This window comes from Cyanistes caeruleus, chromosome 5 (genome assembly GCF_971803275.1).
Source record: "Cyanistes caeruleus chromosome 5, bCyaCae1.hap1.1, whole genome shotgun sequence".
In the NCBI taxonomy this organism is placed as follows: Eukaryota; Metazoa; Chordata; class Aves; order Passeriformes; family Paridae; genus Cyanistes; species Cyanistes caeruleus.
Window position 1 is genome coordinate 79376487 of NC_141705.1, and position 25287 is coordinate 79401773.

Sequence of the window (25287 nt, forward strand, 5' to 3'; positions counted from 1 at the left end):
AGTGTGTGAGCTACAGAGAACAATTGGCTGCTTAAAGCTAATTTTTAAAACAATAGCAGAACTTGGTTGAAGTGGGGAAGTGCAGACTGACACTGGTAAGAGCAGTATCTGGAATAAAGGTCCCAAATTCCTGGTGTGTAAGACCTTTGGGACTGGGATGATTTGAATGCTCCTCTTTGAAGGAACAAAGTGCTGCATGTATAAAAATTGAATAGCACTTGGTCCTCATCAAGCTCTATAACTAATTGTGCTGTTCTCTCTTTCCCAATGTTATGATGTCAATGTGGTTTATTCTTCATCTTTTGGATTTTTGACTGTTTGAATGGGATGCCCCATTAATAGGGTTGTTGTAACTTTGTAACTTTTTTTAAAAAAGTAAACAATCGAGCAGTTGATTTTATCTGGGTGTTTAAATTTGACCTAAGGCAAAGATTGAGGCCATTACAACTGCTTGGTTGTTGTTTGCTTTGTTGTTCCCAGCGCAGATAATGATCAGAGAGCAGCCTTGCACGTCAAAGAAATGCCTTTATTGCAAGGTCAGGATTTCAGAATTGCAACCAGTTGGGTTTTGTTTTTCTTACAGAGAAGAGCAAGAAGAATCCTCAGCAATTCGAGTTGGTTTTGTCACTTATAACAAGGTCCTTCACTTCTTCAATGTAAAAAGCAGCTTAGCTCAGCCTCAGATGATGGTGGTCACGGATGTGGCTGAAGTTTTTGTTCCTCTGCTGGATGGTTTCCTTGTTGACTTTGAGGAATCCCGATCAGTTGTTACCAAGTAAAGTACAATTATACTTCATGAGAGTAAGATGCGAATGCTTACGATTTTCAGTCAGTTGGGTTTTGGGGCATACAGGTATCTATTAAAATACTTGAGAAGCCAGCAGATGCTTCAAGCCCTGTGTTTCCTCCTCTGAGGCAAAGAAAAAGCAATAGCCACAGCCTTCCAGTGCCAAACTGGAAAGTTTATGTAGGTCAGGTGCAAACCACCTGGCAGCTGTGCTGCCTCACAACTGGTGAGGCTCTAAGGCACGTTGCGTTTCCTCTCCTGCAATGCACATGGTGTGCACTTGGATATGATCTTAGGACTCTGAAGTCCTTACAGCACACCAGAACTACTTCATGGCTAACTGGTTTTTTATTTATTGCATGTTCCTTGAGGTTACAAGCTTTGAAGCAATGCATCTCATAGAATTAAAAAAATGCATGTTTTCTTTGATTCTGGCTGGGATCCTAAGAAATGGAGCAAGGAAAATTTGTATTTATTTTTTTTTTCACTATAAATTTTCATGATAAACATCTTCCTGTGTGAAGACTTGGTATGTTACTTGGTATGTTGGTATGTTAGGTGTATTTGGGGGTTACCCTTAACTGACTAGCTGAGACATTGATCCTTTCTCTTTCATAGCTTGTTGGACCAGATTCCAGAGCTGTTTGCAGACACTAACGAGAGTGAGACCATCTTTGCTCCCGTTATCCAGGCTGGCATGGAGGCACTAAAGGTTAGAACATTCTCTGTCAGAGAAGCAGCTTGAAATCAGGTTTGCTAAAAGCCATTCCCATCACACTGGGAAATTAGGGGAAAAGAGGTCGTTGATTGTTTCCAGCACTAATGTTCCCTTGTTCTAACAGGACCTTCCAACCGCCATAGTCAGAATAAGAACTGACAAACATAACATCTGTTCCCAGATGTTCTTATTGAGGGAAAACAGTCCCCAGAGTCTGTTCCATGTAGGAGGGACATTTAGGAGAAGAAGAGGAGCAGGAGTCAGTTTCTTGTTCAGCATTTAAGAGAAATAACTCTATGTTTATTTACCTCAGCAGAACAAATCAGTACTCTTGTGTTTGAACAGATAAGCAGTCCTTGCATGTGTGAAGAGCAGGAAAGTCAGAATAATAATAATAGCATCAGACTTTGCTCTGGTTATTCTCTTCCTTGTATAAAACAGAATATTTATAACTGTCTGTGACCGAATCAGGCCGGGGCTGGAGGCTTTCTTTTTAACTGACAAGCTCCCCCAGCTTGGATACAGCTGGCAGGAAATCCACAGGCCAAGGTGCTGCCCAGTTGATTTCTGTATGTCTGGGACATCCCCTGAAGTGCTGACATTCCCATGGAGCGCTGAAAATTAAATGCACACCACCCTGGTTCACCACAGGATTTGTAGGGGCAGAGCACAGCCAGTGGTGCTTTAATATGGTTGATTTATCTGTGAGCTTTGTATGAGTAAAGCATGAACTTTGAGTACATGAATTTGTCAAAACAAAACCAAAACATTTCTCAAATCTGTTATGTATATATTGATTTAATGCCTGCTTTCTTGTTATTTATTCATACTACCAGCAGGTATGTGTGCAAAGCACATCTGAATGCTTTTTCTTAATACTTCTACAATGCAAATTTAAAGGCCATAATTGTAAATTTCCTTTGATGATGGCTATAAAAGAAAGCAGCTCTTAATTTAACTTTTAGTTTGGCTCAGTATTTTGAAGTTATAATTTCTAAGGATTTTCACTCTGAATTATTCATCTGCAAATACCTTTGCTCAAGAAAACAGTTCTTTTCTAAAAAGAATAAATGGATAGTGTGAAAAATATGTATATTTAGAAATTTTTTCAAACCAGTTTCACTAATTCCTAATAGATATCAGGACAAACAGTATTGGGAAGTCTTTTGTCCTTCAGCAGAAGGCTTCTTCAAAGGAACTGGATAAACTGGCATTGGTGATCAAAAGTAACTGTTCTTGAAATATCAGGGGTGAAATTTCAGCCATTTTAAAGGTCAGGTGCTGCCTCCAGTTGTGTTTCTGCCAGAGCAGAGACTTCTGGTGTTCCCAGAAAGCCACAGGGTGGAATGTTTTGTCAAGGTGGTGATTTCTGATTTGTGTCTGCATCCTGCAGTGTAGATTTCAGTGTGGAATCTGCAGCAGGGATGGAATTGTCACCCATTTATAAAAAGGCATGGAACACCGGTGTGCCTGAGCTGAATTCTTCTGATAAACTGCATTTCCTTTGAATTTGATGCAGTTTGAGTATTTATATTTTGATGCCTGTTGCATAATGCCTGTATCCAGTGGGAAGTCTCCAAGAGAGGGGCTCTCCTCCTGCCTCAGGAGAAGGGGCTGTTGGAACGCCTCGGCCAGCGAAGCTGTGCTGGACTGCACTGACAGGAAAGCCCCCGTTGGTTTGGGGGCTCATTGCGCCGGGTGCTGAGGGTGGGAATGAGTTCTTGAGCTGTGAGGAGCCTGCAGAAAGTGTCCTCTGCTCTCTGAGCCCCAGTGAGTGAATATGGGCCTGTTAACCCTGCAGTAAGAACTGTGCCAAGGTTTATTCCAACGCGGTGTCTTTGGAACAGGCTGCAGAATGTGCTGGGAAATTGTTCCTCTTCCACTCTTCTCTGCCAACTGCGGAAGCACCAGGGAAGCTGAAAAACAGAGATGACAAGAAACTGCTCAACACAGATAAGGAAAAGGTATTTTCTGCTCTGAGCTACGAGGGGACTGCTGGTACATGGCATTTGTCTAATAGGACACTGATCTTCTTTCATGTATTTTCTTTAATGCAGAAGTGTTTGGTTATACGATGTCTCTGTAGTGATGGGTTCTCCAAGAACATACTGAGGTGTTCCCTGTATCCATGGGCAGGGCAAGCATGTTTTTGATGATAGCCATGCCTCACTGCAAACTTCCACTTCATCCTTTTGTCTTCATCTGGTCCTCTGAATTGTGATTAATATCTAATATGATGGCATTTGTATTTTTTATTCCTGTGCAGACCCTCTTCCAGCCACAAGGAAATTATGAGGCCTTAGCCAAGGATTGTGTGGCTAATGGCTGCTGTGTGAATTTATTCCTCTTCCCAACTCAGTACGTGGATGTAGCCTCCATGGGCCTTGTCACAATGTACACTGGTGGAACACTATACAAGTACAACAATTTCCAGGTAAGTGGTGTGGGTTTCCTGCCTTTCAGAGAATAACAGCTGAGGGGTTGCTGTTGTTTTTCATCTCATTTCAATGTGTGCTTGGACATTTAACTTAAAACCAGAGTGAGTCTGGAAAACCTGGTTATCAGTTCCAGGGGGTAAAATTCAAACTTAACAATGGCAAATCAGGCTCAAGTTTGGATCTTGAAGCAGTAATAAGCTGGTTGGTATCCTAAAATTTTGCTGAAAGCTTTAAGTGTAGGAATGTCCAGTTAATGTCCAGGCCTGGTGATGAGCTGTGGACACTTGCATGTACCTGATTCTGATACCAACAATCCACATTTGAAATCCTTTTTAAAGGACTTAAGAGCTGTGTGCAGATTTGCTGAGATGAGATGGGGGATCATGGGAGGGGATGTTGGGTCACTGCTGTGCTGCTGCCCTTCGGTGTTGAACCTCTGAACCCTCTGCTTTGTGTTTGCAGCTCGATGCTGACAGCCCCCAGTTCTTAAGTGACCTCAGGAAGGACATCCAAAAAAAGATGGGATTTGATGCAACAATGAGGGTTCGGACAAGTACAGGTAAGAGGAACCCTGAGAATGAATTTTAAATAATGTAGTGCTGTGCAAATCACTTGTAAGATCAGGCTGGTTTCATTTCATTATGTACCTCTTGAAAATTAATTGAACAGAATGATAAAATCTATGTCTGTGTGTGAATATATTGTCATTCATATACATACACACACACATACTTCCTGTATATGCCTTCTTAATAACTTTTTTTCAAGTCTGGGAAAGGCTTCTGCTCATTCTGCACACAGCATGCACTACAAGGAAGTTGTATAAAAAGGTGTTGCTTCTGGACACTGACCTGTGCCTTCATTTCTGTACTCAAATGACATTCCTATGTCTATCCAGCTTCTTTCATTCATTCTTAGCTCAAATGCAAGTCTTAGAGAAAGGGACACACCCAGAGAGGCCAAGCCAGCAGTGCAGAAGCTCTGGGTGTCCAAGTCACAGCTTTTCCCTTTCTCCAGCTCTCACAAATGCCCTCAGCAAGGACAGTTGTTGGGACTCCTGAGCCTGTAAAGCCCTGAGGGAAAATGGCTCCTGCTTCAGTAAGTGATGTCAATTTAATTTGCCATTTTTAACTGAAATGCTCTGTTTTAATCTGTCTGCAGGCTTCAGGGCTACAGACTTCTTTGGGGCCATTTACATGAACAACACCACGGATGTGGAGATGGCAGCGGTTGACTGTGACAAAGCAGTGACAGTGGAGTTCAAACATGATGACAAACTGAATGAAGACACTGGGGCCTTAATTCAGGTAAAAAAAAACCTAATTCACGTCTACAGTAAAATGGTGAGTGTGACCTAATGCAGCCATAGCAGAGAAGTGATGGGGTAGGAGTGATGGGAACAAGGCACAACTTGCGGACTCTTGTGCCGTAACACCACTGGTAAAAAGTGTGTTCTATTCAGGGGTTCCCAGATCCTTTCTAAACACTCACTGAAACCTCATCAGCTGTTCTTTTTTATTATTTCACTGTAAGTAAGTTTATGTGGAGTAAGAGATTTATTGCTACTTATATGGCAATTGTTATTGCTGTGGCATTCCTTGTGACCTCTCTATTCAAGAGCAGCTCTCCATTGCTCACTTCCCCCTCTATAGACTGTAGGAGTTTTTATGATGTTAATATGAATAACTTATTCTATAATGTCTGAGAGGTGTCCCCAAGACCCACAGGTGTGCTGGTGCTACAGCTGCCAGCAGCACTGCCAGGCTGCACTGGCTGCAGAAGGCGTCACCTGTCCTTTGTGCACAGAGAAGGTGGCTCCAGTGGTGACACTTTGTGCCTCTGTTGCAGTGTGCTGTCCTGTACACATCGCTGAGCGGGCAGAGGCGAATCCGCATACACAACATAGGTTTGAATTGCAGCTCCCAGTTAGCCGATGTCTACAGGACTTGTGAGACTGATGCACTTATCAACTTCTTTGCTAAGTCAGGTACAGTTGCAGCTGACCAGTTTTGCTTCCTTTTTTACTTTGGCATGGATGAAGTGGAAGGAAGAGGGGCTGAAGTAATTACCTAGTGGAAAATCATATTTTATAACTTACTGTTCCACACCTGATCAATTCTTGAAGTATTATGAAATTGAGAAGACAAATAATAATTACCTATTTCAGACAAACTGCCATAAAATAAATACTTGTGTGTAGTGTAAGTAATGCATGGAACTGGCCAGGCACAGTAATGGACATTCTACTGCAGTGTTGGGGGTTTGGTGGGGTTTTTGGATGTCTGTAGAACAGCCTGAAAAATCAACCTCAGCCCTCAGGTCTGTAAAATCAGAAACCAGCAGCAGACAAAGATACTTTGAGTGTCTTTTTTAACACACACTTTTATTCTGTGCTTGTAGCTTTTAAAGCCATTCTGAGCCAGCCCCTGAAGACAGTCAGGGACATCCTGGTGAATCAGACTGCTCACATGCTGGCCTGCTACAAGAAGAACTGTGCCAGCCCAGCAGCTGTCAGCCAGGTAAAAACCCACACCCAATTCTACCCACCCTGGCTTTGCCACAAGTGCACAACCACCCTACAACATCAGCAGAGCCAGAAAGCAAAACTTCAGGACAGACTTGTCCTTTTCTTTCAAATGCAACTGATGACAGGTGGGATTCGGTGGTGGCACTTAGAGCACACAGAAACTGTTGTTCTGGAACAAAAGGCAATGGCATTGATGGAACTGATGCCTGTACTCACACAAAGGAGCTCAGACAGCCCTCTTCTTCCTGCTGGAATTATGCACTGACTCACAAAGTTTTCATTCTTAATTGTTATGTTGTTATAGATGGTTGTAGTATTCGAAATTTTGACTAAGCAGAGTGACTGATTTGTTTCCATTTAATTTATTCAGTCATATCTTAGTGATTTAACTCAAAGAAGGACTAGAGCTTTTCCATCCCAGAGGTGCTGCCAGTAACCACAAGCCTGGGCAGTGAATTGTTCATTGTTTGTGAGGACCAAATAATGTCAAACAAAACCAGAGCTACTTATTGTGGACCACTATTTCTCTCCTTAATTCTTCAGAGAGTGCCCCTAAGATTAACAGGGCTACAGGGAGATGACAGCAGCCAAGACAGTGAATACAGCTTAATAGGGCAAATAGTTTCTATTGGATTTGTACTAAATGTGTTGTTTTCTCAGCTGATCCTGCCAGACACGATGAAGGTGCTGCCTGTGTACATGAACTGCCTGTTGAAGAGCTGTGTGCTGGCCAGCAGGCCCGAAATCCCAACCGATGAGAGAGCTTTCCACCGCCAGCTGATCATGGCCATGGGGGTGGCCGACACACAGCTCTTCTTTTACCCCCTGCTGCTGCCAATTGTGAGTCGATTAAAGTGGATTTGTCACTTTAATTTCTAACCCCTCTTACCTGAAAAGGAGTCACTAAAATGTGCCAAACCTTTCAGTAGTTACAATTCCACAGCACTTGTGTCTTTTTCCCCCACAGCACAGCCTGGATCTGAAGAGTGACGCTGTCCCAGCTGCCATCCGCTGCTCCGAGGAGCGCCTCTCCGAGGGAGGGGCTTTCCTGCTGGCCAACGGGCTGAGAATGTTCCTGTGGCTGGGAGCCAGCGTGTCCCCAGAGCTCATCCAGGGGCTTTTCAACGTGCCGTCCTTCGCACACATCAGCACCGAGGCCGTGAGTAAATGCAGACTAAGAATTGAGGATTAGCAAGACCAGATGCTAATCAGAGAAACAAGTGAGGTCTTTGTTCATCCTTCAGCCTTAAAAGGAAGGACAGGTGACCAGCAGAAGGTGTTAAGACACCAGAATTGCTTTAAGTTACATAAAACTTAACACTCACACTCTGAACACTGAGAGGACAGAAGATTTCAAAACTTTTTAATCTCCCTAAGCTTCATTGCAGATATTAAAGTCCTTTCCACTGTGTATTACTAAAATCAGAACAAAACACTTTGCAATGGTTAAGTTTTCCTGACAATGCATTTTCATATAGTAATTATTTTAAACTGAAAAATGAGTCCTCAAGACGAGACCTTTTAGTGAAAGAGATGCAGTTTCCTGGTTTAGTATGAAATCCCCAGTACCTTATAACGTAACTATCAGAGGCTAGTCTTGGTTAGAGATGTGACTGGACTATAACAACCTGATTTCCTTCTGACAGACATCCCTGCCTGACCTGGACAATCCGTTTTCTAAGAAACTGAAGCATATTCTGGCGCAAATCCAGAGCCAAAAGCCCCACACTATGAAGGTAACTGCTTTTTTCCTCAACTTGTTTCTCATACTTGCTCAAAAGAACACTCCAGGCTTTGCCAAAACTTATCAGTGGCTGTAAAAGGTTTTTTAGGTATTGGGAGTGTTCCTGCACGTGGGTGAGTTCCAGCATGATTTGTAGGCACAGGCATCTCAAATGTGCTTAATTGCCAATCAAAACTGATTTTCAAAGGTAGTCAAGTTTGAAAAGGAACCATTTTATTCTGCACTCCTCAATTCGTGTTAGTCTCTCCATCTTCTGCAGTGTGGAGATTTATTAGCTTTGGGGGTTTTCCCCACCTCAAGAGCATCCACTAAGAGCCATAGAAAAACAGTGCTGCCATCTAGTCTGGCTGCATGCTAAAACTATCTGTCTGTATCTCTTATCTTCCCAGCTGATGGTAGTGAAGCAGCGGGAGCAGCCAGAGATGCTTTTCCGCCAGTTCCTGGTAGAAGACAAGAGTATTTACGGAGGAGCCTCGTACGTGGATTTCCTCGTGTGCATTCACAAAGAGATCAGCCAGCTGCTCAGCTAAGGCAGCTCAAGTAAAATGTTCAGTTCCTTTTTGCCTTTGCAGGAGGGACAGTTTTTGGTGCCTGAAGGCTGGCCCACAGCTCCACCAGACCCAGGCCTTCTGCTGTGCTTTACTGACCCTTTTCTGTGCTCTTTTTGTACAGTTATGTTTGATCCCATCTCTCCCTGAGTATTTTGCTTACTTCTTAAGCTGTAGAATAGGAAGTTCTGCACTCAGGTATTAATTAATCTTCTGGGAGTCCTGACTCTTTCTCTACGTGAATTACCAGATTCCAGACTGTCAATGCTTAAGAGCATATATGGTATACATTTCTTAAAAGACACTTTAGAAAACTCTCAGTTATTCCTTTTATTAGTCATAAGTTGTACCAGAGCTGGGAAAGATGATCAGAATCTCTACAGAGGAGGAAAAGAGACAAAAAACTTCTTTCTCTAAGTGAGGACATGGAGTTGAATCAGATTGGCAGTAAACATGCAGCTCAGTTTGAAGGATTTCAAAGTCCTTCCTGTGAAGTAAATATCTGTAAAGTAAATCTTTCTTTTCCTGGAAGGGACAAGTGTTGCTATCTACAGAAGCAGAGCTCTAGGGACCCTTCCACAGCCAGGGCTATCCAGGAGACAGAAATGCCTCAGTTTTGTAACTGGACTTGAGTAAGTGTACCAACAACAGGGATCACAGGAAGAACAGTAATCAAATAATCCTTTTGCCACATTTGGCAGATCACGCTATTATGGTACAATTCTGTCCGCTTGGGGGCAGCAATTAGCTTAGCATACTATTTAATTACATTTTCAAAATTGCACAGGTTAGGCTTTATTTAGACCATTTGCTAACTGGAATATTCCCAACGCAGCTCAGAAAAACCTGTCCCTCAAAATTTCAGTGGCAGATCGACTGTGAGACAGTTGACACATTAACCAAAGGTTATTTGTGGTGCTACAAAGCCTCTTGTTTAATACCAGGTCTATTACAGTGACCTCCTCTCCCATGACTGGTTTAATCAGTGGTCACTGCTCTGTAAAGCAAGCCTTTGCTAATACCAATATTGAAGGTAGAATTTGGAAAGCCAGAGCCTTTGGAACAGCTGTTTACCTCATACTTCATCAGTCTCTCTTTAGGACCAATGCCTCTGAACATGAGGTTTGAATTTGCCAAACTTAAAAAGCTATTACTTAAAAAATATAGTGATTCAAAGAAAGCCAAAAACACTCAAAAGTAAGGTTGAGCCTCAGTAAAGAAAAAAGTGCCTTTAAGCATGTTAGTGTTGCTACTTACATTATTTAATATCCACAATAAGCAGTCAAAATGCATAGATTTTTGGTTTGACGGCTTATCTATACAGTCTTATTGTTGTCGTTGACCAAAAGCTCTTGAAAAAAGTGGCTGTATTACAAAAGGGTCCTTGGCCTGGGTTCAGCTGCCAAGACAAGCACTTTTTAGCTGTAGACATTACCCTGTAAAAAGTATTTGTTGCCATTTCATTTGTAAAATGACACCAGCAACATTTGTGTAAAGAAATAAGCGATTATTAAATATAATCTCTGTGTGTGTTTATTCTTTCGCACGTCCCAAGTTCTCCAAGGTTTTATGGCCAATGGCATCCAGCAGTGAGTACACTGTAGGTCACCTTCTCCTACTGTGATTCTCAAGACAGGCAGCTTACATGGCCCCAGCATTTTCAGTGTGTTTCTGCTATTGTCATCACCCTGGCTCTGGTGAGAAGACAGGATCCAAGTGAAGAGGAGCTGTTCAGCACCAAGATGGGGTAAGCCAAAGCTGTTCATACTGGCAGAGCTGCTGCAGCAGAGTTCTGGCCTGACTGGGCAGTGTTAGCTACAGTAAGACATCACAATGGAGAAAACATCAGAGGATGACAGCAGACATGACAGTGACAAGTATCTCACAGCCGTACTGCAAGTGCAGTGCTTGGCTTCACCATAAACTGCAGTATTTAACTCAGATTCACAGTAATTAAGCATTTTTTTCCTCCTTTTTCATTGCTTTTCATTTCATTACATTCATTTGAGTAATTATACTCAAAATTAGTTTCACAGAACTTGCGCACTGCTTTCTTTTCAGCCTATGAGAATGACCCTGTTATGAAAAGGATTAGTGCAGCTTAAGTTGATGTTGAGCCCGTTAAAGTTGTCATTTCTGTTAAAGCAATAAAGTTGCCACCAACTTCAGTAATTTTGCAAAGAGAAAACACCTTTTCTACTATATACAGAAAGAGTGGGTTCATTTATCTGTCACTTTCAGATTACTCAATTTATCTTTATAAAGCCAAAGGACTTGAAGATTTTTTCAGAGTAATGGGCTTGAAATGTTCATGTATCCTTTAAAGTGCTCTCTGTATATTAAAATGCATAGCAAGGCATAGAAAACCAGCTGAATATTCTAAAATTAATTCCATTACTTAATACCAGTCAACATCTGTGCTCATCTCAAAGCTGCTCATTGATTTGGACCTGAATTCCCCTTCTCAGAGCAAAGCCTTCAGCCCCTATGAACACACACAACAAATTGATGCTGGGGAAGAATCACCCGGAGAGTGTTGACTGCTACCCTGCCCAGCACACCCAGCATTCCAGCCAGCTCCTTGTAAGCAGCGCTGTCAGAGTGCACAGAATTCTCCAGCTGGTGGCTGATTTACACCCAGTGACCTGCTCCTGCCCAGGGTCTTCAGTTCCCTCTGAAGCCAAATGCTGAGACATCCTGAGTACCTTGTCAGTGCAGGTGTTGAATCCTTCACTGAGTTCTCAGGGGGCAAGACAGTGCAATGACTCCAAGCCTCCTCCAGAATGGAAAGACAGGACAGGCACCCCAAATCAGCCTGGAGGCATTGTGCATTTAATAAAAGTGGAAAGGAAGAAACTTAACAGGCTTTTTTCTCTTCCAAGAGAGCATGCTCAAATGAAGTCTTCGTTTACTTGTGCTAAGTGAAATAAATATTCATCAGCTCAGTGACTGTGAGCCTTATCCTCCCCTTTCTCTGGAGGTGCAACAAGTGAGAAATTAACTGACAGCCACTAATGGGATTAAAAGCTTTTCATCTCTAGTCACCATTTCTGTGTGGTCCAAATCCCAGTGACCAAGAAAATGGCCTGATGGGGAGTGTGGTCAGTTGCTCACTAACAACATGGACATCCCACTTTGCTGGCAAAGGTTCCCCATCCAGACACCTCTAATCTGACTTAACCTTGTTTCAGGGCCATAAAAAGAGCTGGTTCTGCAATTTGAGGGGCTGGGTGGCTCTGAGGCCTGACGGGCGCTGCTGAGGGCTCACCCCAGTAGGCAGAAGTGGATCTGTGATGCTGCTCATTATCTCGTGTTTTCCACCAAAAACTTGCTGGTCTCGATGGAGCAAGTTTCAAAAACTCCATCCTATTTCAGTGCTGCTTGCTGGAAGCTTGGGTTCCGAGGCGGTGGGAGCTGGTGTGACTGGGAAGAATTGAAACCCTCGGGCCGGGTCAGAGCCGCCTCAGCCGTGAGGGCAGAAGCGCCTCCGGTGTCGGCATGAAAATGGATCCGCCTGCGGGAGCTGCCGTCCCTGGCAGCGCTGCTCCCAGGCTGCTCCCTGGAAAACCTCATTGCTGTGGGGCTGGGGGTCCCAGGCTTCTGTGAAAACCTCGGCTGCTCCCAGGCTGCTCCCTGGAAAACCTCATTGCTGTGGGGCTGGGGGTCCCAGGCTTCTGTGAAAACCTCGGCTGCTCCTTAAACCATGAGTGAGGCCGACTGGCGCCGCCTCAGGATTGCCGCCATTGCCGCAGCCTCGTCAGCTGCGGGACGTGTTACAGTCCGGCTCCAGAGCAGAAATTTCCTCGTGGAGTGTGGAGAAAAAACATGTATAGTTGAGTTTATAGTTCAAGAAGAGGTAAAACTACCCTTAAAGAAGTCATTAAATGTGAATTGACTCAGTGCTTTCTGCCTGAATCATCAGCAAGCATTAAACAGACACAATGTGTGTGTGAGGGGGAAGGTGAGAGTCCCGGCCAAGGACTGTTCCTGAAATGCCATGGACTTTGTAGGTTTTGTTATTTTATTTATATTTGTCACTGAAATGTGACTGGGAAACTGATCACAATGCTTTGGATCAAAGTTCTTTGGACAGACACAAGGGGTGAAGGTGCAAAGGACCAATAATGTCCCAGCCCAGGGTTCCTCATCCTCATCCTCTGCCTCCTGCTGGAGCTGGGCCTGTGACAGCATGACCGGGTATGTGCTACGTTTTTAAAGATATTTTTAGAGCTGTTAGTTATAGATGGGCAACAGCTGAGAAAAGAAGCAATTGTAAAAATGCACAAACTTCAAAAGCTTGTTGGAATTTTTCTGGTTTGTAATAATTCTGATGGCTTTGTGTGATCTATATGATGACTATTTTGCAGTAGGAAAAAAGCTCTTTTGAAAGTTTCAGTATTATTATTGTAATTCTCCTATTTGGTATGTGGGGGTTTGAGGGGAGCTGAAGCTGATGGTAACTTGTGAACTTCAGATCCTGGGTAGCTAGAAAATATCTCAGGCTTTAATTACCAAATTGTCTCCCAGCCCTAAATCTGCAATAAACAGCCAATATAAACTACAATTTAAGAGAGCCAGACTAAGAAATAGCATTCTCTTGTTGAAAATATCAAGAGATCTTTTTATTTTTCCAGAACTGACGTTAATCTTTAAACCAACTGTTTCCAGATAACATTTAGATTTTTAAGAAGGGAAATTTTAAATTAAGCTTTATTGTGTAAATTCTTGTTCTGCCTTTAGTATGTCAGTGTTTTACAAACAGTGGTGCCTGCTGAGAGCCAGTGGTTGTGAGCCACCATCACTCGTGGCAAGGCTGAGAATCACAGGCTGGAAAAAGAGGTCATTCACTTATGAAAATGGAATTGGTATTTGGGTGTTGTTCTGAGAACATGACAAGAAGGTAGAAAAAAGGAGAGATAATTTTCCCCTAAAGAAATTATACTCACTGAGTGAAATCTTAAATCCTTTGGGATTTAAGGTTATCTACAGTGGGACCTGTAATTAGTGCCAGCTAATAATTGGCAAAAAGAGGTGAACACAGGTAAGGAGTTATTTTTAAGATGAACTGGAAACCTGTCAAAGAATCCAAGTATCAAGGAGGACTTTGAAAAGGAGGAAGGCACCTAATTTGTGACTCTGCACATCTTTTAGGTAAGAAATCCACTGTTTTCAAGTCCTCAGGAACACCTTTGTGGGCTTTTTAATACAATTGAAAGGAAAATAACCAACAAAAGTTCATTATTTTCTTTGCTGCTGCATTTCTTGACTTGGTGTTATATATCTTTATAAAAGAGATCTTTAGAGGTATTCAGCTAAAGTGATGCTTTTCTGTTTATCTGTAAAACTAAAAAATGTGAGCTAGCAGAGCTGGGATTTCTGAGTTACAGAATTCCGGTTTCACTTGTTGATGCAGAGAACTCTGTGGCATTTTCTTAAAATGGAATAAGAATTGTGGAGGTAGTTCTGGATGTTGTTCCAGAGCCATGGGATACAGCCAGGTCTGGAGGTGTCTGCAGGAACCAGGAGCCCCCGAGTTCCTGAGGCGCTGGCCGGGAGCTGCTGGGGGAGCCAGGGAGAAGGGGGAGGGAGGGAGGGAGGAATTCTCAGCGGCGCTGGGAGGATTTCTCGGCCCCTGGAGGAGGTGGGAAGGTGTTCCTAAAGCTGAGGGAGGACGGAGGGCCCTGGGCAGATGCGCTGAGCTGGCACAGCAGAGGCAGGGAAGAACATTCCTGGTTATTGTGGGAATGCCTTTGCCCTGTTCCACTCAGGAACAGCGAGAGCTGCTCCTTCCCACCATCCCGGCCGAGCTTTTCCATTCCGACTCCAGGCCTTAGGCCGGGGGTGGTGCCTTGGAAAGCTCCCTGGAGCCGCTCTGGGGCGATTCCAAGCTGTTCCTCGCTTCTGCCGCTCCCGCTGAGCCCGCCGTGTCCCAGAGGGAGCTCCGTGAGCCTCTCCCGTGTGGCTCCAGCGGCTTCCTCCCCTGTCTGTGCCGTGCCCGTGTCTCTCCTGCCCTTCAGAGGGAGGGAAACGCGGCCGGCGGGCTCTGCTGTTCGCCCAGGGGCTTTGCCAAGGGGCCAGCGATGGCCAGAGCGCCTCTCTGGGGTGTCGGGCTGCAGAGCGCAGTGCCGCTGCTGCCAGGCTGCCATTTGGGATCCTGTACCTGCTGGTAAAGCTTTCCTGCTGCTGCTCCACACCTCATCCTCGGCTCTTGGCCACCCCTTCCCTGGAATCAGCCTCTCAGGTCTGGCCGTGTAGCTGCGTTTGGGGGCTCTCCTTAGGCCGGCTGTGCTGACCTGAGCTGTGTCACATAACCCCACCACCAGGAGTGCTTCAGCTTTTGGGGTGATCGAGACAGAGCTGGGCCGGGAGCAGCTGCACAGCCATTATCGGACAGCTCTCAGTCCACATCCTCTTGTCTCTGTGTGCTGGGCACAGACTGGGGCAGCCTCTCCCCTCCTAAGTGGGACAGGAGCTGTGGAAGGTGGCATTGAACGCGGGAAGGAAATGAAGTGCTCCTGTCACATGGGAGACTTTCATACAGGCTGAGAGATAAATATAAAACAAAACATAATTAAGTAGGAGCAGGCGCTTGGAAGCGTATCAGCATTTTCATGTTTACTTAGACTCATGCCTAATTAGTTTGGTTGCTGTAAACTTCTCTTGAGGGAGTAAATTATTGAAAGAAATCCCTTCTCAAATATTGTATTTGGTTATCAGATTTAAAAAAAATTTCAATGGTACATTCTCATGTAAAGGGTCATCCCAGTTTTTTCCAAGAGGAAACAGTTTTGTAACAAAAAAAAAAAAAAAGAAGCAAAACTCCAAGAAAAAGAGGATGCTTCTGACATTTAAAAGAAGTATTTTAGTGGATGTGGCAGGGCATGGCATGACTGAAGGTGGCGCAGAAAGCTTTGTGTATCTGCTTCTCTCCTGAAGAGAAGCTTTGGAGTTAGACACGTGCTCAGTAAATGTCCTTTTCCACAGCATGTGGAAGTGAGAAGGAGAAAGGCTCCTGAGCACAACTCAGACTTGGGCAGAGAATTTACTGAAATGTTGTGCAGGATTTGAACTGTGTCCTTGCTGATGGAAATTTCATTTGCTGAGACAAGTAAAATTATGACTAGATCAGGATCCATGAGATGTGCTGGAACTGGCATTGCTTATCACAGAAAAATCAACAATTGTATTTAGCAAACAATGTCCCTGTCCAAAGGCTCTATTGCCACACATTTCAGGAACTGTGGGAATTCCAAAACCTTGCTTCTTGCAGCAGGGGATGATCTGTGTAATCAGTGAGAATGCTGTTGTGTGCATGCCAACATGGGGCTCTGAGCAGGTAGGATTTGTAAAGAGACAAAACTTTTATTAAAATACATAGCTGGGAAAAGCACAATCCTATTTGGATCACTAATACATTTCCAGTCTGAAACAGAAATAGAAAGCTTTAATCTTAAAATAGTACTTAAATATTTTAGTTCCTTAGCAGGAGAGAGGAAAGGAACTCACATTTTTCCTTTCTGGTAAAACTATTGTAAAATCTTGGTATGTTTATTTTTATTTGTGCTAGTTTAAAAAAAAATCACTTTTAATATATATATTTTTTAATATTCTATGAAATTCTAACAAAAAGGTGCTTATCAGCAAGCTTTATTGTCCTTGGTTAACAAAGGTCAAGGTCAGTAAATTTTAATTCGTTGTAAGGGAATTTCAGTGATGTCCTTCGGTATTTCAGCTAATGGCATTATGTGCCTGGATTCCTCAGTGTCCTCTCAGAACGCTTCCCCTGCAGTTTAGATACTGAGCATGAAGCTGTCCCTAATTAAAACCCATCGTTGTGGAAAGCTGCTGTTGTGGGAGAGAAAATCTTTCCCTGTAGAAAAGCAGGTGGCCCAAATCTACAGAGAGAACAGAGTTCCTCAAAACTCCTCCTGTGCAACATCAGAGCACAGGCTTTAATGAATGTGATGGAACCCTGGTTACAGGTATTAATGCTGAGGAAATGAACATGGAAACAGTTTAATTCTGATGATTCACTTTATTAGCACACACTTCTCTGTGCAGCCAAGCCTAAAATAAAGCTGTTTTGGAGCTTTTATCCTCCGCTTAGTGAGGGTTCTTTGAACTGCCATTCAGCTCAGCAATGTTCCCAAAACGCCTCAATTCCAATTTCACTTTGTATTTCCACTCACAAGGCTTCACCCACCCTCCACCTGCCATGCATTCTCTGGAGATCCTAAACAATCTACAAAAATTCCATTTTATTGGCCAGGTAATGGTGTTATTTGAGGATTCAGATTGTTTAGGTGCATCCCAAGTAAGATACTGAGCAAGTGCTGGGACTCTGAAATTGAAGTGAGATGAAAGGCCCTTGCTGCTTCTGTTCCAGACTAAAGCTGGAGTTCTGGTGGGTTTTGACTTTCCTGACACTTCTCTGGGTTTACATTGGTACGAGCAGCTCCAATTCAAACACAATTCAGTTTGTTTGTAGGTTTGGGTTTGTTTTTGTGGGTTTGGGGTTTTTTGTTTTTGTTGGTTTGGTTTAGTTGGGGTTTTTTGTGTGTTTTAAACCAAGCCATGAGCAACGTCTGTGTGACCACCACTGAACTCCCACTTGTTTGTTTTTAAGAATATCTGGTAACATTTCTGGGCAGAGAAACTCACAGGGAATTGTTAGTTCCTGCCGATGGTCAGGAAGTTGTGATGCCAATTTGTAATGTGGTTGTGGATACCACATATAAGGCACTGGGAATGGTAATGCAGTTTTAATTCATTATTGAGCTCCTTTTGCAGTGACCCTCCTACAGTTGTTTGTGAGTAATTTGAGATACTTTCTTAAGTTTAAGTAACTTATTTTTCAGGTACTTAAATACTGGGAGGCACTGGCAGGATGACAAGGAAGTGTGTTTTTCAATTCAGAAAAGTGCAGTAAACCAAATTCAAAGAGTATCATGTCTCTAAAAAACATGGCAGTTACTGTTCTCGGGTAGTTCATGATGAATAATCCAGGATAAATTGTGATTTTAAGCCACTTGATGGCATTTTGATTAAAGGCAGTCCTGGCCTGGTTTTGTTGTCTGACAGCAGCTCTGCCAAGGAAGCAGGAGCAGGGACATTTCCAGGGTCAGCGAGGTGGCTGAGGAGGAGAGAAAGGCTCGTACACAGAGCACAGAGAGGGGCTAAAAAGGGAGAGCAGCTCCTCCTTCCCCAATAAATTCTTGTGGACATAAAAGCTGGAAAATTAGAAAGTGATAGCCATGAACTTCTCAGAGGAAGGCGCACATGGTTTTGCCGTGTTTGAAAGACGTGTGGGTGTAACATTCTGGGGGATGAGCTTGGTGGGTTTTTCCTCTTTAAATAAAGATGTGGCATTTGAGTAATGGCAAGTAGGAGGCATCGCTGTGTGCTTCCCGTGGGTGCCAGCTGGTGCCTGTTCCAGGAGAGTGGGAAAGGCGTTTCCTTAGTCTGGCGTTGCAGGCAGTGCTGTGAACTGGGAGCAGCCCGGACTGGCTCGGGCAGGGAGTGGAAGCAGGCGGGGACTGGACCTGCGAAGGGTGGGCGGCCCCTCCCCAGCAGAAACAAAGGGCGAGGGTTCACAGATGCCTCATCCTCTGTGCAAGTGCTTCCTTCCCTGGGAAATGCAAAGTGAAAAGCAGCCCAGGCTGATGCATCTTTGGCACTTAAAAGAGAAAAGTCCTGCACTTCATCCTTGGTGAATGAATAATATCAGCCTGGCAACCCTCTCACTGCAGTGATTTCCCCTTGGTTTGCTCAATCAGCTCCAATCGTGGGAAGTCGGACAGGGCTGCATCAGGCCCTGAATTTACATCCCATAATTTCTCCTGAGAAGGACCAGAGGCAGTTCAGGAGCTCTGGGCACCAGACTGGAGCAGCACCTTCCATCCTCCCCTCTGCTCCTTCCCGAGCCACAGCAGGGCCATTGTCAGTGCTGACAGACAGAGGGACAGGTGCCAAGGTGGGCAAGGGAATGCTGCTTTTCCCCTTCCAGGAGGGAACATTTCCCAGACAGAAACAGGAATTCTCCCCTGCTCCCCAGGGGCTACTGCAGCCTGGAGATGGAATGGCCACGGGCTGTGGCCTGCAGGAACATTCACCACTCTGGGCAGGATTAGTGTTGAGCTGGTCACTGCTGGACTCAGAGAGGTGGGGCTGTTTTAAAAGGTGCCCATTAAACACCACCACTAAGGGGGCTCCCTCAGCCTGCCCCCATTGCCCCTGCCCCCATTGCCCCTGCCCCCATTGCCCCTGCCCCAATTCCCCCTGCCCCAATTCCCCCTGCCCCAATTCCCCCTGCCCCCATTCCCCCTGCCCCCATTGCCCCTGCTCCATGCTGGGGACACTCCAGGGAATACCTGCAGCAGCAGCACTGGTGTCAAGTAGGGAACAGGGCTGAGCTGGACCACAGAGAGAAATCTTAATAGGATGGGGCATCAGCGAGTGGGGTTTGTTCCTCTTGGAACACCAGGCTTTGCTTTTCTTCCCTTCAAATTAGCTTTTCTTATTATCTTCCCATTTTGGGGTTTGTGTTGGACAGTGCCAGCTTGTTTGTGAAGCACTGTACCTCATCCTCCTCTGGACTCCTGCTCTGCCATCCCAGCATCTCTCCTGCTTCCCAGCTCTGCCATCCCAACATCTCCCCTGCTTCCCAGCCCTCTGCCATCAGCATCTCCCCTGCTTCCCAGCTCTGCCATCAGCATCTCCCCTGCTTCCCAGCTCTGCCATCAGCATCTCCCCTGCTTCCCAGCTTCCCAGCCAGGTCAGTGCACTGGGGGCCGGGGTGGGCAGTGGGTTATGGGGTTTTGGGATGCCCAGGGATCCCAAAGGAGCCCCTGTGGAATGGGCCCGACATCCCAGCGTGCTCCCGGTGCCCAGCAGGGCGGTTTGCCTGGAGAAGCTGTCAGGCAGGATTTGCTGGGTTTTTCACAGCTCTGATTTCTCCATCCCCCGGAGTGCCCTTGCTAAGAGGAAGCATTGATTGCTGCCAGGCAGCACACACACGTGGGAATGTGATTCATTCCGGCCCAGGCCTCAGGATAACTTCTGTGAGCTGTTATCCCTGCTAAAATGAGCCTTTTCACAGTTCTCTATTTCCACCTAGCACACACACACACACAGTAAAATTACCAGAGGGAAATAAACTTCCCTTGGCTTGGGAAGAAGTTTTGTGTTGTTGTAGGGAGCTCTTTCTGAAGGAATAACAGGTACCTTTCTACTACATTAATTTATATGGAAACCCAGCGCCGTGTTTATTTGGTGTCAGTCTAGGGTGAACAGAAACCAGCACAGGCAGCTGGAAACAAAGGTCCTCTCGTCCCATTCCACAATATTGGTGTTAAAAATCTCTGTTCAAGGCCAGATTCCACCACAGGAATCTGGCTAAGAAAATAAGGGCTTGTTCAATAGGAAAATGCTACACTCAGAATGTTTCTTTGCATTAGGATTTTCCCAAGTATCTCATTTAGCTTTTATTAATAGGTTAAAGGTAAAAGGGTTTTGGTAACCCTTTCTAAGTGTACCTATTTCCTCTGTTAAATGGGAGAACAGGAGTGCAAAGCCCTATGGATGGGGGCTGCTGGAGAGATCCTATAAAACTGATGATATCCTAGAGACCTGAGTCATCATTTCATCCCATTGCAAAGTCTCTTATTCTTTCAGTTCAGTTAAACCTACAAAGAATTCAACCCTTAGAGCTTTAATATTTTTAAAGAGACATTCATGTCCAGAAGGTGTCTCAAGGTGTTTGTTCCATCAGGCTGGGTTTGATATCCCTATTAAAAATATATATGGCTCAATTGATGAGAAAATCTTCTTCAGAGAGAAGGATTTTTCTTCAGCTTAAAATCTGAACTATAAAATTGAGTACAATAAAGTGAAGAGTTGAGTCATGAAGCAAGGGATAGAAAAGAAAAATGACCATGCACATCTTGTGCTGAAACTGTTTGGATTTATTAGGAAAGGTCCAGCAAAATCCTCTGTTAGGAAGCCAATTAGAATTATTTATTCTATTGAGGGGGTTTGTGCCAGATCTGAAGAAATCACCTGAAGAAGGAAACTGATTTGAAAGCTGCAAACATAAATGTTCTTTTTTGGACCGAGTGATGGAGAGGTGAACAGAAAGGGGTGGCTTGGGGCCTTGCCTTGTGACAAAGAGCAGAAGGGGCTCTGGCAGGACAGGGAGCAATCCAAGCAAATCAGGCAGCTCCTCCTGTCACACCAAAGCCCTTCCCTTCAATCAGAACTGTTTGTTCCCGTGAGATCAGATTGTTGCAGTGCCCACACCTGGTGAGACAATGCCCGAACAATATTTCTATTGTCAAATCCTCCAGTTCATCATTCCTGCCGGCTGGACTGGTTGGGATGTGGGAAATTCCTTAGCGATGGAGGTCACCTGCCTGACCCGCCCGGCAGCCAGCCCGGAGCATCCCTCCCTGGACAATCCGCGTTGCTCCCGGCACATCCCAGGCATCAGCAGCGGCTGCAGAATAAAGGGAAGTGCCGCAGCTCGGGCAGAGCTTTGGGAGCCGCGCCCGGACTGCCGGGGGAGCTGTTCCTCAGTGCCGCAGGAGCCAGCTGGAGCTCCTCAGCCAGGCGGGATGGGCTCCTGATCCCAATCGGGCACAATCAGAGCCTTCCCGTGAGCTCAGCCGGCTCGGGCCGGGCGCTCAGCCGCCTTTCATTGCGGACCGAGGGAAGGGCTCGGGCCCGGAGGCGCCTCCCGCTGCTGCCGGATCATCGGAACCTGGCCCGGCTGAGCCGCAGCCGGGCTCCAGCTGAGCCTCCCGGCTCTGATCCCGTGGCTTTCACCGCAGCTTGCGCAGGCGGGGATGGCTTTGTGCAACGGGAGCGCGGCTTCCCGGGAGCGGCTGTGCCCGCTGCCAGGGATTCCAGCAGGCTCCGTGCCTGCAGGCTCGGCCTCATCCCTGCCTGGAGATGAGCATGGGAACCGGCCTTTCCCTCCTCTCCTTCCACCTCTGCTCCGCTCAGCAGCTTTCTAAGCAGCTCTTCCAGTTCTTACCTCGCACACGGCCAAGAGTTGTCTGGAGGAGTTAAATTGTTCCGCCAATCTTTAAATATTTTGATAATATGATGTTACATTGCTAGGAGAATAAGGTAATGTGAATAGACTAAATTTTATGGCTTCACTCCAGGGGAGCCTTCCAGCCTTTTTATCCCACGTGTGGTTTTTGCCAGTCTGAAGCAGTTCTCAGGGCAGGGTCAGAGGTGTGAGAGCTCCGTTCCCTGTCAGCCCCTGTGGGGATGTCCACAGTGAAATCCACAGCCCTGTGAGCTGAGATTAATAAATGGAGCATTTTTCTGGTCTCAGAATCGGACTCTTGAACCCTGTGGGGTTTTTGGTGGGGGTGAAGGTGTGGAGGGCTCAGGGACCGAGTGCTGGGTCTGGCCGGGCCGGGGGCTGTGGAACAGCGACTTGAGCCCCGTGTTCTGGGAGTGCAAAGCGAGACTCGCCCGGGCCGTGAGCACGGAGCCCAAACCCCGCATTTTGGGGCTCAGGGACGGAGCCCAAATGCTGCGAGCGAGCGCTCGGAACACGGAGCCCCGGCCCGGCGCTGTCCGGGCCCGGGCCCGGGCTCAGGGGGCGCCTTCGGGGCTGAGAGCAGCGGCCGAGCTCCGGCTGAGGCTCCTCCCGCAGCGGGACACCCGCGGGGCCTCTGGGCGGGGCCCGAGCGCCGCAGGGTGTTTGTGTTCGATCCGCCTGCAGCTTTCCCTGTTTCCCCTTTATTTCCCTCTTTATCTCCCTCTTTACTTCCCTCTTTATTTCCCTGTTTCCGCAGCCGGGAGCGGCCCCGCGCGGGAGGGGCCGGGGGCGGGGCCTCGGGGCGGGGGCGGGGCCGGGCTCAGGTGCTCGGGGCGGGGCCGAGGGGCGGGGGCGGGGCCGGGCTCAGGTGCTCGGGGCGGGGCCTCCGGGCGGGGGCGGGGCCGGCGCAGGTGCTCGGGGTTGGGCCGGGCGGGGCCGGGCAGGTGCGCGGGGCCCCAGGGCGGCTGCGCGGGGCGGGGCCGAGGGGATTTAAGACCCGGAAGTCGCTCCCGCCGCCATTTGCTCCCCAGCGCTCGGAGGTGCCGGCACGGGCCGGGCCGGGCTCCCCGGCGGGGCCCAGGTGAGGCGCGGGAGCCTCGGCTTCCCGGCCCTGCTTCTCTCTTCCCCTTCTTTCCTCCCTTCCTTTCTCCCGCTTACCTCCGTCTCCTCCCTCCTCCCCGCAAACCCCCCTTTCCTCTCCCCCGTTGCTCTTCTCTTCCTCCCCTGCACCTGGCTCTTCCCCTGTCCCTCCTCCCTGCACACCCGACCCTCCAGTGTATCCCTCCTCCTTCGTCCTCCTCCTCCTCCTCAGCCCGCTCCTTCTCCCCTCCTGAGCTCCCCCAGCCCTCCTTCCTCCCCTCTCCTTGCCCCGGGCACCCAGCCCGAGCGCCCCCCATTCCCGCTCGGCCTTTGCCACCTGCAGCTCCCTCTCGTGCTTCCCTCCCAAGGCCGAGCCCGCTTCTGTTCCTCTTTCCCGCTCTCCCTGCACTCTGTGCCCCTGCTGCCCTCCGCTCCTGCTCCCTTCTGCCTCCCTGTGCGCTGTCTCTCGGCCCTTTCCCTCCGTGTCCCCGTGTCCCCTTCTCCCCTTGGTCTCTGTTTGCCCGTGGCAGAGAAGCCGCGGGGCTCGGGGCGCCGGATAATAAAGCCCCGAGGGCCGGAGCCGGCGCCCCCGGCGGGAATCCCCTCACGGGGCCGGAGCCCGCGGTGCGGGTCCCCCCACGCACAACACGGCCCCACACTGCCGGGTGTCCCCACATCACACTGGGGGCTCCCGGGGGGCTTAGGGTGGGCCCCCTCCTCCGGAGGGGTCTGGGGTGGGGTAGGGAGGGTTGGGGGGGGGGTTGGGAAGGGCCCCCTCGTTAGGAGGGGTCCCGGGTGGGGGGGGAGGGTTAGGGGGGGTTTAGGGTGGGCCCCCTCCTCTGGAGGGGGTCCTGGGGGGGAGGGTTTGGGAAGGGCCCCCTCGTTAGGAGGGGGTCCCGGGTGGGTTAGGGGGGGTTAGGGAGGGCCCCCTCCGGAGGAGGGGCCCCGGGGAGGGGCGGGGCCCCCTCCGGAGGGGGGGGCCCGGGGTGGGAGGGGCTGGGGGGGTCCGCCCCCCTAAGCCCCTCCTACCCCGGTCCCTCCCCTCCGGGCGGGGCCCGGCCCGGCCTGGCCCCTCCCCAGGACCCCTCCTCCGGACAGGGGCCCGCGGGGGGGGAGGGGGGCGGGGTGGGTGGGGGGGGAAATAGGAGGGGGAGTGCTGTCGTTAGACACAAATGTGCGATTACGGTGCAGAGTGACGTGACCCCCTCTGCTACCTCCCCCCCCACCCACCCCGCCCCCCCTCCCCCCCCGGGCCCCGGTCCGGAGGAGGGGTCCTGGGGAGGGGCCGGGTGGCGGAGCCCCCTCCGGAGGGGAGGGACCGGGGTAGGAGGGGCTTAAGGGGGCGGACACCCCCAGCCCCTCCCACCCCGGCCCCCCCCCTCCGGAGGGGGCCCCGCCCCCCGCCCCTCCCCGGGACCCCTCCTCCGGAGGGGGCCCTCCCTAACCCCCCCCCCCTACCCGGGACCCCCTCCTAACGAGGGGGCCCTTCCCAAACCCTCCCCCCCAGGACCCCCTCCAGAGGAGGGGGCCCACCCTAAACCCCCCCTAACCCACCCGGGACCCCTCCTAACGAGGGGGCCCTTCCCAAACCCCCCCCAACCCCCGCTACCCCACCCCAGACCCCTCCGGAGGAGGGGGCCCACCCTAAGCCCCCCGGGAGCCCCCAGTGTGATGTGGGGACACCCGGCAGTGTGGGGCCGTGTTGTGCGTGGGGGGACCCGCACCGCGGGCTCCGGCCCCGTGAGGGGATTCCCGCCGGGGGCGCCGGCTCCGGCCCTCGGGGCTTTATTATCCGGCGCCCCGAGCCCCGCGGCTTCTCTGCCAAGGGCAAACAGAGACCAAGGGGAGAAGGGGACACGGGGACACGGAGGGAAAGGGCCGAGAGACAGCGCACAGGGAGGCAGAAGGGAGCAGGAGCGGAGGGCAGCAGGGGCACAGAGTGCAGGGAGAGCGGGAAAGAGGAACAGAAGCGGGCTCGGCCTTGAGAGGGAAGCACGAGAGGGAGCTGCAGGTGGCAAAGGCCGAGCGGGAATGGGGGGCGCTCGGGCTGGGTGCCCGGGGCAAGGAGAGGGGAGGAAGGAGGGCTGGGGGCGGTCGGGGTGCGCAGGATGGGGCAGGGACAGGAGGGAAGGGGAGCTCAGGAGGGGAGAAGGAGCGGGCTGAGGAGGAGGAGGAGGAGGAAGGAGGAGGGATACACTGGAGGGTCGGGTGTGCAGGGAGGAGGGACAGGGGAAGAGCCAGGTGCAGGGGAGGAAGAGAAGAGCAACGGGGGAGAGGAAAGGGGGGTTTGCGGGGAGGAGACGGAGGTAAGCGGGAGAAAGGAAGGGAGGAAAGAAGGGGAAGAGAGAAGCAGGGCCGGGAAGCCGAGGCTCCCGCGCCTCACCTGGGCCC

The 25287-nt window shown here is 48.7% G+C and overlaps 1 protein-coding gene across 12 annotated transcripts in view; it reads left to right on the forward strand.

Moving 5' to 3' along the window:
- Positions 1–10282, forward strand: part of SEC24D (SEC24 homolog D, COPII component) — a 66763-nt gene extending 56481 nt beyond the window's left edge. For 7 of the 12 annotated variants that reach the window (XM_086888058.1, XM_086888055.1, XM_086888059.1 and 4 more), the window contains 12 exons: positions 584–775; positions 1406–1499; positions 3353–3469; positions 3772–3939; positions 4406–4502; positions 5105–5250; positions 5792–5930; positions 6344–6462; positions 7131–7310; positions 7438–7629; positions 8117–8206; positions 8604–10282. In XM_086888058.1, coding sequence (XP_086744184.1) covers positions 584–775; positions 1406–1499; positions 3353–3469; positions 3772–3939; positions 4406–4502; positions 5105–5250; positions 5792–5930; positions 6344–6462; positions 7131–7310; positions 7438–7629; positions 8117–8206; positions 8604–8744 — 1675 coding nt within the window. In that variant the 3' untranslated portion in view covers positions 8745–10282. The remainder of the gene's footprint in view (positions 1–583; positions 776–1405; positions 1500–3352; positions 3470–3771; positions 3940–4405; positions 4503–5104; positions 5251–5791; positions 5931–6343; positions 6463–7130; positions 7311–7437; positions 7630–8116; positions 8207–8603) is intronic. The other 5 variants (XR_015286550.1, XR_015286553.1, XR_015286551.1 and 2 more) reach the window with 1 other exon arrangement.
- The last annotated feature ends 15005 nt before the right edge of the window (positions 10283–25287 follow it).